The 16,857-nt window shown below is 39.1% G+C and overlaps 1 protein-coding gene across 2 annotated transcripts; it reads left to right on the forward strand.

Annotated features, from left to right (window-relative positions):
• Nucleotides 1-78: 78 nt before the first annotated feature.
• On the forward strand, nucleotides 79-15,982 carry dhx37 (DEAH (Asp-Glu-Ala-His) box polypeptide 37). 2 transcript variants are annotated; one of them, XM_057357606.1, is made up of 28 exons: nucleotides 79-109; nucleotides 418-540; nucleotides 1,061-1,227; nucleotides 1,320-1,432; nucleotides 1,566-1,893; nucleotides 1,955-2,103; nucleotides 2,182-2,274; nucleotides 2,391-2,487; nucleotides 3,763-3,876; nucleotides 3,961-4,062; nucleotides 4,192-4,306; nucleotides 4,381-4,479; nucleotides 7,251-7,306; nucleotides 7,463-7,601; nucleotides 7,690-7,766; nucleotides 7,874-8,106; nucleotides 8,197-8,308; nucleotides 8,390-8,496; nucleotides 9,341-9,529; nucleotides 9,624-9,748; nucleotides 9,838-9,954; nucleotides 11,333-11,505; nucleotides 11,713-11,827; nucleotides 12,864-13,001; nucleotides 13,164-13,258; nucleotides 14,901-14,974; nucleotides 15,080-15,177; nucleotides 15,318-15,981. In XM_057357606.1, exons 2-28 carry the CDS (start codon nucleotides 435-437, stop codon nucleotides 15,392-15,394), a joined length of 3,408 nt encoding a protein of 1,135 aa, XP_057213589.1. In that variant the 5' UTR covers nucleotides 79-109; nucleotides 418-434; the 3' UTR covers nucleotides 15,395-15,981. The 2 variants fall into 2 exon arrangements, with proteins under 2 accessions (XP_057213589.1, XP_057213590.1); XM_057357607.1 differs by lacking the exon at nucleotides 79-109 and adding an exon at nucleotides 148-263 and having other exon boundaries at nucleotides 15,318-15,982.
• Nucleotides 15,983-16,857: the final 875 nt, after the last annotated feature.

Raw genomic sequence — 16,857 nt, forward strand, 5'->3', positions numbered from 1 at the left:
TTTATTGATTTTACCGCGGCGGAACAAAAGTAAGCGGAACTCTTGTTAGCGTTGCTGAAGCTCACCGGCGCCATTTAACCGTTACACCACATCACTACAGGATCTACACGTGAGTTTCTCTTAAAACCGTACTGTATGAGACATATCGATAAGAAATCAAAACAAATATATTTGTTAATAAAGCATATCACGATTCTCGTTAATATCGCGTCTTTGTCGTGCGTCAGTTCTGTTATTTAATTTGTCAGCTGATCTCGAAAATGGTAAACATTGACATCCACAGTCGGTTTTTATTTCTGTTTTGCCTTCTATTAAAATAGATCGAATACTCACATCATTCACAATACCTAAAAAAGAGTTTAATTACGATTGTCAAAGGTCATATTCAATAAACTGACCTTCTGATAAACTCCACAGCACTCAGATTGTGTGTCATGGGCAGATTAAGAAAGAAACACAACTGGAAAGGAAGACTGCAGAACACACCTGTGCAGACAGCAGCTGGAGAGAGACGCGTTGATGTCCAGGTGGAGATACAGGGTAAGAAAACGCGTTTGATCATTTTGTACGAAGATTGATAAGAGATCTAAGGGTCTTCTTGAGTTACCACACATGTCGATATGAAGAGTTTGGTTCCAAAATGAGATGACTCCGTCAAAACTCATGTTTTTTATTATGTTAACATGTTTTTATTGTGTTTTGTCGTGTTAGTTAGTTGTATTTTTGGAGTTATTATGGTTTAAATTAAAACAAACCAACTGCAGTTTGATTGATATTAATTGGAATACACAATAAAAAAAAACATGATTTTTGAAAAATGTAAAAAACCGAGTTCTCATTTTGGAACCAAACTCTTCATATACAGTATAACAAATATATCGTCACACATGTTATTAGATCTTATCTTTGTCTTCAAACCACCTCTTTTGCATTCGTATATATTTGATATGCATTTTTGCCACTTATGTTTTTCCATTTAGCAGACACGTTTATCAAAACGAACAGTGCATGTGGAGGAATACTAATGGATCTCATTGTTGTGTAACTTGTTTCTGTGCAGAGGGTACAGAGCTTAAAGGAGTGGATGACTGTAACGCTCTTGTCCTGCCGGCCACCAAAACCAAGAAACAGAAAGTGGAACATCATGTGAACAAGAAGAAACCCCTGACGAAGAAACAGAGGAAGAACCTGGAGAAAGTTCTGGAGCTGAAAGAAAAGAAAGCTCACGTAAGGAGAGAGTCTGCGTGTTGTTCGTGTTCAGTATTTAATGGTTCTGCTGGTTCATTTGGACTTTCTGTGTGTTTTCTGTGTGTGTGTAGCGAGCAGATATATTGTCCAAACTGTCTGAAGTTCAACTGCCCCAGACTGAGATGAAGTTGCTGTACACGACATCTAAACTGGGCACCGGAGACAAACTCTACCAGACCAAAAAGTGAGATTCCTCTCCCTGTTCTTCACATGCACCATTGATGTTCTGCAGAAACTGTATTCGATGTTTTAGAGCTGTGTCAGGATAATGGACGAGTAGAAGAGCTTTACACATGTCTTGTTGAATCTGTGATCAGATTGTTGGTTGAAAAACCGAATGGAAGTGTAACCGCAGGAAAGATCAGCAGTTTGAGTGGAGCGAACAGAAAGAGACGGAGAGAAGAGGACGATGATGATGAAGAAAAGGACTGCGAGAGTGAAGGATCAGACTCTGACGAGGAACAGATCGCTGAGGAGAAACCTTTAGGAAAGACCAGCAGCCCAGAGAAAGAGACCGAAGAGCAGAAACAGCCGGAGGTTAAAGAGGAAGAGAAGAAACCTCAAGAAATAAAAGAGATTCATCGTAAAGCGGACGAGAGCAAGCCGGCCGTCTTCATTCCTGTGGACAGACTGCCGGAGATTCAGGTAAAGTTACAATGTTTGTGTCTGACTGCTTGTGAATGAAGTTAATTGTTGTCAATCTCAGGAAGCTCGTCTGAGGTTGCCCATCCTGGCAGAGGAACAGGTCGTCATGGAAGCGGTGAGAGAAAATGAGTGTGTGGTGTTGTGCGGAGAAACAGGAAGTGGCAAAACCACACAGGTGCCTCAGTTCCTGTATGAGGCCGGATACGCCAGGTATTACCATTATTATATCAAACGCTCTGTGATGTATCATCTGTAGTGTCGTATCATTTCTCTCTTTCTCTCTCTCAGTTCTGGTGGGATTATTGGTGTGACCGAGCCCAGAAGAGTGGCCGCTATCAGCATGTCTCAACGTGTTGCCCAAGAGATGAATTTATCCACTGGGTATGACGTCAAGAATGAAGCCTTGAGGGGCCGAGTTTGCATTAAGATCTTGAACCTGCTCCGTCCACTTACAGACGCACATCCAGTATAACGTTCGAGCGTGTTTGTGTGTTTAGGGTGGTGTCATATCAGATCAGGTTTGAGGGGAACGTGACAGAAGACACAAAGATCAAGTTTATGACGGACGGTGTTCTGCTAAAAGAAATTCAGAAGGTGAGTCATGTGCTATCTGTGATGTAATGGTGACTTATTGCTTTTGTACAATGATAACCACACGATACAAATATTGACGACTTGTTTATTAAAATGCCATCTATCTGAAATCGACCAATCAGGAGTTACTATTTGCACAAACTTGCGTGACACGCTATGATTGATATGACCACATCAAAACATGCACGAACAGATACGTTATTACCTCAAGGTTTTTTTGGAAGAACAGAAAGTCCATGCTGTTCTCTGCTCTTTTTTTTATTTTATTTTTTTATTCTTTCGCAAGCCATTGGTGCCACAAAGAAAGCGATCTCTTCTTCTGACTCCATGTTTTTGGCGCGGAACTTCGTGCGATTGCTTGGGAAATCGGCAGGTCGTACAATCGTGTCACGTATCACTGCCTCCGTACACTTCTCAGTTTTTACTCACTCGTGCCGTGTGCGTGGAGCATCTTCCCGAACATCAGAATTCGCACCGTGTACGCCCGGCTTTATGTAAAGAAAGAAAACCAGACATATTTATTTAAGGAGTGTGTGGGACTGGGCGATATACTTAAAATGTGACGTATCATTATATTTTTAAATTTCGGCAATAATCAATATCTCAGTATTTCAACTCTAGAATAAATGTGATTTTCTCCTGCCACAAATAAAAAAACAAACGTTACTCGGATAGAATGTTCACAATGATTTGTGCAGACCGCCTCCTACTTTTTTGTATTGAATGGTGATTACAGAGAGATCTACCATACTTTGAAAAGATGAAAAATGAGAAAACATGATTGTTTTTTGCATACCTTGCAAACGATGGTATTTGGTTTAGTGTCTGTTTTCTGAAATCATATTACTAATTTGGTCTCTTTTCACACCTGTGTCACTCACTGTCGCCATTTAATAATGACACGTCACATTCTGTGCTACTCATGAGACGTATAGCGGAAGCAAAATCATCGTTTGGCACATACATTTTTGATATTCACTATAATCTGTCATTTTAAATCTTCTGCATCTTCTATATCTTCTCATCCAAAGCGACTTACACTGCATTATACTATACATTTGTTTCCGAGTACGTGCAATCCCTGGGATCGAACCCATGACCTTGGCGTTGCTAGCGCCATACTCGCCATGCTTGTAGGAGAGTAATAAAATACCTTTTAGCTCTCTTGAGTCTAAGCCAAATTTCTCTTTAGTCACGATAAAGTATCTTCATTTTCTGATCTCCAGGTGTCTTCATGTCTCTCAGTATCATTGACTCCGTGTGTGTTTTTTCTAGGATTTTCTCCTGCAGAAATACAGTGTGATCATTATAGATGAAGCTCATGAGCGCAGCGTGTACACTGATATTCTCATCGGGCTCGTCTCGCGCATCGCCCCGCTCCGAAACAGGGTAAAACACAACACGTGTCAGATTGAACCGGTGTGGTGATGTTGAATGAGATTGAGATGTGAGTTTGTGACGTGTGATTGGCAGAGAGGTTTACCCATGAAACTCCTCATCATGTCTGCGACGCTGCGCGTGGAGGACTTCACAGAGAACCAGAGACTCTTCCGCACACCTCCACCTGTTATCAAGGTCATTACAGCAGTGATGCATGAAAACGTGGAGATTTCTCACAACTTTTCTACAATTGATGCAGTCTTGTGTACACCGAGATCTATTTAACGCTTGTGTGTGTGTGTGTGTGTGTGTGTGTGTGTGCAGGTGGAGGCGCGTCAGTTTCCAGTCACGGTTCATTTTAATAAACGCACACCGATGGAAGACTACACTGGAGAAGCTTTTCACAAAATCTGCAAGATTCACCGCATGCTACCGTCAGGTCAGAGACACACACATGAGTGCAGATATTAACACACACACACGCTGCAGATCTGATCACATGTGTTTGTGTAGGTGGGATTCTGGTGTTTCTGACGGGTCAGGCGGAGGTTCACTCTGTGTGTCGCAGACTGAGAAAAGCTTTTCCTTACAGACCCAACCGAGAGCGCACAGGTACACACACACAAGTTTGTTTTGGTATCTTTGTGCACTTTATACTGACCTATTCTATCTCCAAAACTCTCACAGAAACCTTTTAGCATTTTTACATTTACAAATAAACGGGCTGCGCAATAATCTAAATATTGCAAATGTGCATATTGCAACATTTTGCAATAACTGGATTATTTAAAAAATCCAAATAGTTACGTATAGAGTCTATAGACCACTTTGCATGACGCAAACAACGCTGATCCAAAGCTTGTCCGAGAGAACTTCCTGTTTCAGTTTTTTAACACTACACAGTGGTTGAACAAAATGCAACTAACAAAAGATTTTTAACCAAATCAAAATGTTAATCGAATATCTTAAAGTTTTAATTATATATTTGAGATTTAGAAAAATAAATAAATAAAAAATGAGACCGGTGTTGACATCTTGCTAAGTGGTCTATAGTCTATACGTTTCAGGTTGATGCAGATAGGAGAGAGACTTGTTGAAGATGATCAATATTCAGAAATAATGTAAAATATGTATGTCGTTATATTATTTTCCATTAAAAAAAAATTTGAACCATCATTCTATTGCACATCGCATTATTTAGCAAATTATTGTATATCACATTTTTCTTTAATATCATGCAGCCCTATTGGTTATATATTTTAAAAAATTTAAATTGAATTTAGAAAAATAAATATCGTATTTACATAATCTACATAAATATAGCTAAGACCTTAAAACATGGTTAAATTCGTTCACTTCAATACATTAAAATTCATTAAAAACATTACATAATGCATTCTGACATGAACAATAAATCTCTTTACAGCATTTATTAATATTTGTTAATGTTGCTTAATACAAATCCAGCTGTTTATTCATATTAGTTCATTGAGAAATGTTAACAAACACAACTGTTAATATTTTAAATGGATTTAAATATTTATTAAATAGCCCGTTGAAATGAACCATTAAGATGAATAAATGCTGTAGAAGTATTCCCATAATTAGTTCATGTTAGCTACAGTAAAAAATGTTAAGAAACTAAACTGTTGTAAAGCGTCATCAAAGCTGCATGTTCGCCTGTCACAAAATAAATCATAAATAAGCATACTTCAGGCTATTCTTATTCACATTCGCTACCTGTCGCTTTAAAAATTCTTTCAACAGGTTGATCGGCATGTCTGTCGGTGAAATGCTTTGCCGAGCTGATCATGTTGGCTCTTTTGGTCCGCGCAGATTTTGTACAGACGGACTTGTAGCCTACTTTGCCGCATGCTTGCTTTAAAGGTAAAAATACCTGAGGCGGCTTGGAAAACAGTGATAGTAAGATGCCAGATGCAGATAGCAAGACGGCATTTCCTGGTTATACATGTGGTACTTCTTCTATGGAGCATAAGAGTTTCTGTGCGAGAGCTCCCTCTGGCTTTCGGATGCTGCTGCATTTAACAGTATTTCACTGACAAACTGCGCATAAAACATTGCAGCTAATCGCCAAATCGCGTGGGTTTTCTTTTCGATTAATCGTGCAGCCGTAATGCACACGCACACACACACGGCTGCCGCAAATGGACGCATTTCAGGAAAGCTCTGAAATGATCGCGTTATTAAAGTACCGGTACCAAATAAACTAGAAATATTGACGTTTTAACAGAAGGGTATCGCTGTACTTTTCTAGTACCGGTCTATCATGCAACACTAATTTCTAGGGATGCACCGATACCAGTATCGGTATCGGGCCCGATACTAAACTCATGAACTCGTAAAAATGCACCGATACCTCATGTGACATAACTGACAGAAAATTGCTTTGAAAGTTTGTGAAAAGCACATAAAATGGTTTAATTTTCATAACGTGTTTAAGGTGGAGTTGTTTGTAATGAAGAAGCTATGCTGTTTTTATCGGTCTCACTGTGTTGTGAAAAGGAACCGGTATCGGTACAGCAGTGGTGTAAAGTATTGGAGTAAATGTAATTATTTACTGTACTTAAGTATCTTTTTGGCTACTTTGTAGTTGTACTGAGTATTAAAGATATTAGCAACTTTTACTCTCCTTAACTTCGACTCACATTTTCTTGACACCAAGGTACTATGTCTCTTACTCCACTGACATTTGTACGATGACTAATGCAATTACCCATTACATTTGCATGGCACCAATCTTTTTTTTGCAGCAGTTATTTTTGCTACAGAAGAATTAATATTGCCATTTAAAGGGCATTGAAGGTACTTCTGTGAGATTTAATGCCCACTTCTCTTACTGTGCAATACCGAGATGCATAAATTTTCAGGTAGGTTAGCAATCACTGCTTTGAATTTCTTAATTATTACCCTCAACCATTATTTATATTATCCCGTCACTATATTGACAGCACACCTTTTCTCGAAGAACTGTTGGTCCCACCCCAGGCCTTATTTTATGAGCACTTGACGCTTAAATGAGACTTTCGTTCCTGTAACTAGATGTACGGTTATGCCAGCCCCACCCCGAGCACCTGAAGTCGCCCACTGCGACTTGTCGCTCTCGCGTAGAGACATCCCCTACTTAATTCCAGACCCCCCCCGTTGATTTCTGATACAAGGTGTAGTTATGTTCCACACCATGGACACCACGAAGTAGTGAGCTTAAATTTGTTTGGATGGTGGAGGTTTTATTGACGTCTGTATGATTAAGAAATGAGGCCAATCACAAAAGTGTCAGTGTGGCATCCAGGACATCTGGAAGAGATGAGAAAGACTTGAGCAACAGCAGCTACATCAGTTTTGTTTGTTTCTTTTTTTTACAGTTTCTGCGAACACTGAAGTATCGAAGACATCCAGACGAGCAAAGAAAAAGAATGTGGTATGATGTCATGAGCTAAACGTGTGGTGTTGTGAGGTCACGTGACCGCAGAGACACGCAACACCGATAGAGACGTTTGACGTTCTTGTTTGATGTTTCACATTCAGTTTTCGAAACAGTTTGCAGCGCCTCTCTCACTCTCTCTCTGTCTGTCAGTGTCTTCCGAAGATCAGTCTGGATAATTACTCGGCTCTGCCGGTGGATGAGGGTGATGAAGACCGTCAGGCTGGCATTGATGAAGATGATGGAGAGGGTTCAGATCTGGAGCTGGGCGATCATCCAGACAGCGATCCCGGTGAGACACACACACACACACACACACACGGGCGTCTGTAATCTGTGTTTGTGTGTGTGTGTCATACATGAATGTTTTATATGTTTAGAGGAGAAGAGTGACCCGTCCATTCCTCTCTATGTGCTGCCTCTGTATTCTCTGCTGGCACCTGAGCAGCAGGCCAAGGTTTGTGTATTAATATTAGAATAATATATTCGATTTATATTAGAAATCTTTTTCACATTGAAACTCTGAATAAATACAGACGTTGATTTACATGTGTGTGTGTTCAGGTATTCCGTCCGCCTCCCGCCGGAGCGCGTCTCTGCGTTGTTGCGACCAACGTGGCCGAGACGTCTCTGACCATTCCCGGCATCAAATATGTCGTGGACTGCGGCCGCGTGAAGAAAAGGTTTTATGACCGAGTGACGGGCGTCTCCTCCTTTAAGGTCACATGGATCTCACAGGCTTCAGCCAATCAGAGGGCAGGAAGGGCGGGCAGAACAGAGGCGGGACACTGCTATAGGTCAAACATCTAAAATCATTTTTCACAACAGTTGAGTAAATTCTGAGATGTGCAATATTAAGATGTTTGTGTGTGTGTGTGTGTGTGTAGGTTGTACTCTTCAGCTGTGTTTGGAGATTTCAGCTTGTTCTCAGAGGCTGAAATCACTCGCCGGCCCGTCGATGACCTCGTTCTTCAAATGAAAGATCTCAACATTGAAAAGGTCCACCGCATGACATCTGTATGTCAGTTGTGTGTCTGAATCACGTGCGTGTTATTAATCGGCGTTTGCGTGTGTGGTCAGGTTGTGAATTTCCCGTTTCCCACACCCCCCTCCGGTGAGACTCTGATCTCTGCAGAACAGCTTCTCATCTCACTCGGTGCGCTGGAGGAACCGCCTCGACGCGGACGGTGAGTCTGCTTCTTATCCCTTGTGTTATTTCCTGAATTTAAAATGAATAAATAAGTTAGTATTTGTCAGACCCTCGTGTTTTTTTAGGTCCACATATTTAAGAGATGTTGCATTTGCTATAAAAGCATAAATCACAATTATAGTTAATCAAATCCAAACCTAAAAACATTATTTGCCTTTGTGGTTATTTCCCCTCATATTGTAGATTTAAGTTTATTTCTCTTATTCCCCCAGCATTGTTTTTTAAGTTGCTAGCCAACACCAGCATTTTTAATTAATATTTACAAAACCCAGAACTTATAAATGTTATTTTTCTGTGTTACTTTACTGTAACATTGTTGTTATTATTATTATTATTTATATGTAGGCTAAGGTAACATCATTATTTCATTTTTGATATTGTTTTAAGCATGGTCACATTATTTCATGTTATTAATGAAATATATTTATATACAATATAAAACGTATATAAGTGTTTAATTTTCTTCATTCGTATTAGGTTTAGTATAAGTTATAATACCCTGAGTTTGCCAACTGAAAAAAATTGCCATATTAAAGACACAATAAATAAATACAATTACAAAATATTTTGTTTTATTAATACGCAAATTTTTGATATATTTAAAGAAAGAACATACCCTCTGCTTTTAACCAGTTAAAAAAAAACATTTGAACAAAAACCTGATACATTTTTTTGTCCATAAATCTGTTTTTCACATTTGTTACAGCGCCCCCTACTGTATTACAATGAAAATATGGAAAGCCAAAAGATTCATCAATGGCGGTAAACACTGTGTCATAAATAATGGAGAAAGAGATAACCTCTCTCTGTCTCTCTCTCAGGTTGAATGAAATGGAGCGAGCTCGTCTATCATGTCCCATAACCCCTCTGGGTCGTGCGATGGCGGCGTTCCCCGTATCACCACGTTACGCTAAGATGCTCGCTCTGGGCCGTCAGCAGGGCTGTATGCCGTACATCATCACTATAGTGTCTGCCATGACCGTCAGAGAGATCTTTGAGGAATATGACAGGTGATTAAATAAATACATGTTTATATTTTAGCACGAAACATTAGGAAGCGCTCAGCCTGACTGGTGTTCCTGTGGTTCTCTCTGTGGTGCTCAGGCCTGCGGGCAGCGAGGAGGAGAGCAGCCGGATGGCAGGGAAAAAGGCCCGATCTGTTCAGATGAGGAGGTTATGGGCGGGTCAGGGTCAGTCGCTTCTGCTGGGAGATCTGATGGTTTTATTGGGTATGTACGTCCGATTTTGATCAGATGAGCAGAGGCGTATGGAGGATGTGTCAGATGAATGTCAATGATTCTGATTGGTGGGTGTTTAGGGGCGGTGGGTGCGTGCGAGTTTGCAGGATGCTCTCAACAGTTCTGTGAGGGGAACGGCCTGCGTTACAAAGCCATTCTGGAGATCCGCAGACTGAGAGGACAACTGACCAACACAGGTACACATACACGCATGGAGACAGATATTGAGAAAGAACCTTTACGAAACTTCTGAACGACAACACATTTCACTCCACAAAACAAAGTGCCAAGCTATAGCCTAACCCCTTTCTGTCTCGCTGTCTGTCTGTCTTCATTTCTTCAGTTTAAACGTCATTTATTTGCATGATTGTGTGAATTTATAATATTGCCAAAACATAAAACAAGCAAAACAAACAATAAGGTGAAATGAAAGTGTCCTGGTTAAGAATATAATATTGAATATAATACAAAATGTATGTAAATGGGTAGTTGACAAATAATAATATCTATTGCAGTTATTCAAACATCAATGTGGTGTACACTTAAATGCAGATTCAAATGTTAAATTAAGTGATTTTAGAGTTTTTCATCTAAGAATTGGCCATAGCCTTAAACAACGACAACTTAAACATGGTGCGACCATGATTTATCTTTAAATGAATTAATTTCCTTGAGATTTTTTATAAATCTTTAGTATTTAAAGTGTTTAGTAACAAAGTATTTGCATTTTTTCGAGTTTTGGTAAGTAATCATCTCATATTTTTGTTCTATAATTTTGTCCTCTCAAATTAACAAAATGAAAAGAAAATGTCCTGATAATTGCATACAGCTGATATAAATGTTTTAAAAATGCCATTCACTTAAGCATACTGTATCAGAGATTCATATTTTAGCCACAAAAATAAGATATATTTTTAATTTAATATAATTATTGATATTATTAACATTTTGTTTTCTAAAATTTTGCTATGTCAAACCATAGGACACATGTACAGTATATTTGTCCAACTATCCAAGTAAAAATAAAAATGATAAAATTTATAAATAAATATTGTATATAAAATCTTTGTTTATTGCTACATGTTTGTTTAAAGTCAAATTCATCAGTTGCTGATAATTGTCCTTTTTGTAATTTTCAAGAAACAGTTTTTGATTGTTTCCTTTCATTCTTTGCTAAACACTCATACAAAAAATGTCTCTTTGAAGAGGTTTTTTCAGACTTTTGTTTTAGTTTTAGAAAAAAAATTGAAAGAGAAGAATAAATGAAATATTGATTTATTTTCTAATGGAGAAAACTGAGAAGGATAATAATATTGAGGTTTGTATGTGTTTTGTTACACTATGAAAATAAATATGACTGAGTAATATAGAAGATTTCAAAGACATTTGGTGTTCTGATGTGAAAATCTGTTTTGTTGTTGGAGAAAATGTGTCTTTTTCTGAGAAACGTCTGTAACTTTTCTTTATCTTTTTGTTGCACATGTATAGTATATTTGTTTTTTCATATGTATGTAGAGTATGATTGTTAAAACCTCTCTCTCTCTCTCTCTCTCTCTCTCTCTCTCTCTCTGTCAGTGAATAGTGTGTGCGCTGACGCCGGTGTGTTTGTGGATCATAAGATGGCTCCTCCCACAGACGCTCAGGTGGTTTATCTCAGGCAGATTGTACTAGCAGGTTTAGGAGATCATCTGGCCAGACGAGTGCAGAATGAAGAACTGCTCGACCCCAAATGGAGAAACGGCTACAAGGTGTCACACTGAACATCTCTCTCTCTCTCTCTCTCTCTCTCTGGATGAGTTATATCATCACATACTGGAGATAGGGCTGTCACGATAATTATTTAATAGTCTCATCGCGATTGTTTGACCTCGTCGCAGACAATTTATCGTCAGCCAAACAGCCCTAACTGGAGATTATTTCTGATCAATGACATGTGATGTTTATATGTGTCGCAGACTCCACTTCTCGATGAGCCAGTGTTTATTCATCCGTCATCTGCTCTTCATAAGACACTCCCTGAGTTTGTGGTTTATCAGGAGATCGTTGAGACGACAAAGATGTACATGAGAGGTTTGTGTGTGTAGATGCTTTCAATGAACACAATTCTTAACTTTTTGTTTATTTGATGTTTGCCCCTTAAGTGCAACAGAAACATAGCCTGATAATACCAAACTCTGCTACTTCACTTTGCTTCGAGTCTGGAAGGGCATAATTGATAAGCGTTTACTTTCTCTGGGGTGTCTGAAGTTTAAAATCATGGGTGTACCTGTAAGCCAATCGCATAACGTTTGGTTATGACGTATGTTATGCGCCGGCTCAGCCGCCTCGAACTTCCGCTGTAAACACAGGTATGCGGCGAAAACAAAACCATCGAGCGAAATACCAGAGTGAAGATCGCTGTGAACGACTTTTGCAGATTATGTGACGTAAATCTGCGCATCCACGGTCCAATTAGTGCATCTAAACTCATATTTGACAGTAGAGACGAACAAGAAAATATTTGCAGCCAACTGTCAAAGTTAGGATTAGTTCTGTTAAACACGGCAGCTCTTCGTTCATTTCGAGTCTGTCGGAAATGCTGCGACTTAATTGCAAGATTACAGCATGACATGGCAATGTTCAAGGACTGGAAAAGAAAGGAGACACTGACCTGTCAAAAGGGTGCCAGTTCGAGCTCGACAGATAAAAGAGGACCAACTCCAAGGCCCATAAAAAAGCCGAGGAAATCACCTCCATTCAAACACTTTTCTTGTTCGGGCTTCAGTTGGCAAACGCCGGGAATATTCTCCACAACAGAGCGAATAGCATCCCGTGTCGTTTTAGATTTCCCTAATGTTAAATTCGGCGCTTAACGTCTACGTCACGGCTCTCAGCCCGCCCTCTGTTCGTTGGTTGGACGGCTGGTGCGGAGCCGGAGATCATCTGGGAGCTGGTTTGCTATATCAGACTGAGTACAGACGCGAACTGAAATTGAGCGGAAGTACGAAGTCTGACGTAGTCATTAACATTTAGCTTGATTAACGTTATAGACTTTAAGCATCTCCAGAGGATCACATCATCACGTTGATTTTATGATGACGCATTGTTCTCGTTTCATTTCTTGCAGGAGTTTGTGCCGTTCAGCCTGAATGGATTCCGAAGCTCCTCCCACAATACTGTCACTTCAGCGTTCCGGAGCAAAGCCCCGCCCCCTGGTACTGCCCACAAACTGGCAGAATAAAGTGTCAACAGCAGAGCACCTTTTGTAAGACCACACCTCTTTCCTTTTATACCTTTATTTCTCTCTCGGTCGATCAGAGAGTTGTGAGTGGTGGATGTCTTTATTCCCATGTCTTTATCAAAACAGTCATGTTGTTGTGTTGTGTTACGTGAACGTGCTGCTGTGTTTTTGGGTGTGTCTCTGCAGTCAGAGTCGGTTGGAAACTTCCCGCTGTTGAGTTGGATTACCCAGAAGACCTTGAGCGATACAAACTGTTTGCAAAGTTTTTCCTGGAGGGGCAGGTAACGTTCATGTGTGCATCTGTGTGTTATCCTGTGTGGCCGAACGAATCAAAACAGATGTCAGTGAATACAAAAAGTACCTTGGTGATGCTCTGGTAACGTTATAGTGTGTGATGTTTAATGTAAACATAAAAATGAATCCCAACACTGTGCATTATTCTGATTATATTAAATAAATAAACACATGAATATGGGTTTGTTATACCGTTCAGTAGTTATACAAACATATTTGGCCACAGAAGCAGGTAATTGTGTAATAATGGATTATAATACGATGATTCTTGGATATCTGCTATAGAACTAAATAGGCCAGCACGATATTTTGCCACAACTTGCTAAATAATGTGATGCATGACATGCAATGCAATAACGCTTGAAGTTTGTAAAATCAGTTGAAATAATATTTAAGTAAACAAATCTGGCAATGTCCTTTTTAAGAATTCAATAAGATTGCTATGAGAGTCACGGTTTGTTGATCGTCTTGTATATATCTCGTAGCACACACACACATATCTATACACAAATTTTTGAAGTATTAAAATCTTTAAGCTATTGCAAATCATTGTGGAATGCATATTGTGATGTACCCATTTGCCATATTTCGGTAATTTCCCCATTACTAAATAATTACCATATTTACCATAGTTGTTTCATGGTACTTCAAGGTACACGAAAAATGATGCTGTGTTCACACCAAGAATTGAACTATTTGCGCAAGTAAATTACATACAAAGTGAATAGACGTTAAAGCCCATTGCACATTGAGTCCGAAATTTGCGTCCGAAATTTCCGCACGTTAAAAAATAAATACGACCTCACATTGTGTCAATCACATTTACACACTGCCTCCGATATTTTCGTCCGTCATAAAAAAATTCGGACCGGGTTCGATTTTCTGCGTTTTCGCATCCGTATCAAGCATTTTGGGTGGCCTTTTATAACAATTCAGAGACACCGTACAAACGAGAGCCAAATACGAAAAAACGCATACGAAAATTTCGGACTGTATGTGCAAAGACCTTAACTCGCGCCGGGTGACGCGAATGACACTAATTGGGCATCGCAATTGCAGCGAACGCTCGCTATTCGCCTCAATCTCGTCTTCCGCGCAAGTTGAAAAAATTTAAAACCGAGCACGAAATTCGAGTGCGAAATTGATGCTGCGCGTTTGGTGTGAACACAGCATTATTGCCATAGAACAGGGGCAAAAAGTCAAGGAGTTTGTTACCATGTCTAAAACGATTGCGTGATGAATGAACCATAGTTATTATAGTTTTGATTTTAGTTTTATTTAGTTAACCTATTTAGTTTTATTAATATTTTAAATTAGCTTTTTTATTTCATTTTTATGTTAATTTTAGTAAATATTTCTAAAAAGTAACTTAAATACTTGTCAAGTATTTATTTGTGTTTGTTTATTTTTTATGTTGCTATATAAGATTAACTCATTTTTATTTGAGTTTTTGTTTATGAACTTATTTCAGTTTATTTTTGAGGCAATATTTCATTTAGTTTAAGTTTTTCCTACAATTTTTAGGTCAATGTTTTATTTGATTTCAATGAACAGAAACTTTTTCAAATTTTTAATTTGAGTGAACCAAAATAACCTTGGAATGAACTGCTTCCTGTCTAAATTCTGCAGGTTTGTCCAAAGCTGCAGCAGTTCAGCACGTGTTTGCTGTCGTCACCCGCTGTCATGATGAAGACATGGGCCAAGTGAGACCAACACGCACACACACACACACACACACACACACACACACACACAATTGCACACGTATGTGTATCAGTGTCATATAATGTCCTGTTAATGCGTTCTAGACTGCAGCCTCGAACTGAAGTTCTTCTCTCAGCTCTGGTGTCTGAGAAAGTAGACAACAAAACATCTTTAGAGGCAGCGTGGACAAAAAATGACAAATGTAAGTTTTGTAAGGATTGGCTAAAATAAAAAAAATTATGTATTTTTGTTGTATTGAACATTTTATCTCGTACATTTTCAATATAAATGAAGATGTGTTAAGTGAATAGAATCTAAAGCAAATGCATATTCTCCTTGTAGATCTGTTATCAGCGTATTGTCAGTGGATCCCCGAATCTCTTCATGCAAAGGTCACAAAATGCTGGCCACCCATCTGATGACCTTTGACGTCTCTGATGTACAGTAAAACCCAACCGGACACGTCTTCATCTAACAGACTGAAGAGACTGTTCCTCATTTTCATACACATAACTTTGAACTGAAGACTGTAATATAACGCAAGAAGGCTCTTCAACGCCTCGTGAACTGGACATTTGGAAATTCTGCTCCTGTTCTTTCCACGGATCATAAAACCAGAGCAAATAAATTCGTATTATGTTTTTACACAATCTCAAAGTCTGGATGATATTTTGTTTGTTCTTGACATTGCGGACGGTTTCTGGCACTTACCTGAGCGCTTACTGTTTTACACTTGAACATCAAAACTGGGATCAAAACTCATTTTAAAGCATGTGACCTTTTTTGTGATATCTGAGGTGGCACATATATCACCTGACAAATACGTGCAGAGGGTCAGGCCAGAACATATGTTGTTTTCCCACAAGATAAAAGCACACCAAACAATCCATTACAACGACAATTAAATACAAAAGATTATACAATAAAGAACAAACCAGGAGAAATAATCAAGACAAACAATACACAATAACAAAAGAAAGTTTACAGTATGAATAAGAGAACCTGTATGCAATAAAAACAAAGTGCTTTAAGCATGCAAATGTTATTTTAAAAACGACGAGTTGAGATTATTCTAGCGCCGTTTACAGTCTAGCAAAACATTTGCCTTAGCTTTCATGCACCTTGTTTCTTGTTGTTTGATCTTTTGGAAACGAGACGCGTGCTTTCTCTGTCATCTTAAACTTGTCATTAGGCAATATACTGTTGATAAAAGTCATGTCTCATTTCACACACATTCTCTACCATTTATCTGGTTTCCCTGTGTGTACACACTTTAAATGCGACTATATATTAGCGAGGCCTGATAAAAGCGGTTTCTCAGGGTGTAGGACAGGATCCTTCAGATGTTTCCCGACTCGTAAAGTGAGTTTGTAAAACGGGCCCCTCCCGAGCTCTCCTGATACTGGCACAGAATGTGAGTTCAAGAGTGGGGATTGTTTCTCAGCCGTGTTCTGCGTGAGGACTGAAGTCATCCTGTTCACTAAAATGATCTGACCAAGCGGCGTACGCGCGTGTGTGTGTGTGCGTGCGTGCGTGCGTGTGTGTGTGTGTGTGTGTGTGATTTACTCCGTTTCACTTCTGATTTCTCTTTCATTTAAGAGCAGAAAGTGAACATGGAGTCATGGCTGCAGTACTGAATACAAAGAGACCTTCAAATATACTGCCATATCATTACAGGTCTTTAGGTGAAGGTGTGTTAATAATACTTTAAAAGTTTATCAAGTACAGTAATTATTCCCACACACACTTAAACACACTCCCACTGAAGTATCAACTTCAGTTTCTCACTGTAACTGGTTACTTTGTGAGATTTAATGTAGGTAATGACTCAAAGAAATATCCAAGTGAAACATTTTTGCTTAGATAAATACTGTAGTATACT

This window comes from Triplophysa rosa, linkage group LG17, assembly GCF_024868665.1.
Source record: "Triplophysa rosa linkage group LG17, Trosa_1v2, whole genome shotgun sequence".
Classification (NCBI taxonomy): domain Eukaryota; kingdom Metazoa; phylum Chordata; class Actinopteri; order Cypriniformes; family Nemacheilidae; genus Triplophysa; species Triplophysa rosa.

Bases quoted from the DNA above. Each gene is read 5' to 3' on its own strand.
- dhx37 (XM_057357606.1), top strand. From the start codon at position 435: ATGGGCAGATTAAGAAAGAAACACAACTGGAAAGGAAGACTGCAGAAC. The intron at 4,307-4,380 runs GTCAGAGACACA...GTGTTTGTGTAG, and splicing joins TCACCGCATGCTACCGTCAG to GTGGGATTCTGGTGTTTCTG. The intron at 11,506-11,712 runs GTGTCACACTGA...TATGTGTCGCAG, and splicing joins AATGGAGAAACGGCTACAAG to ACTCCACTTCTCGATGAGCC.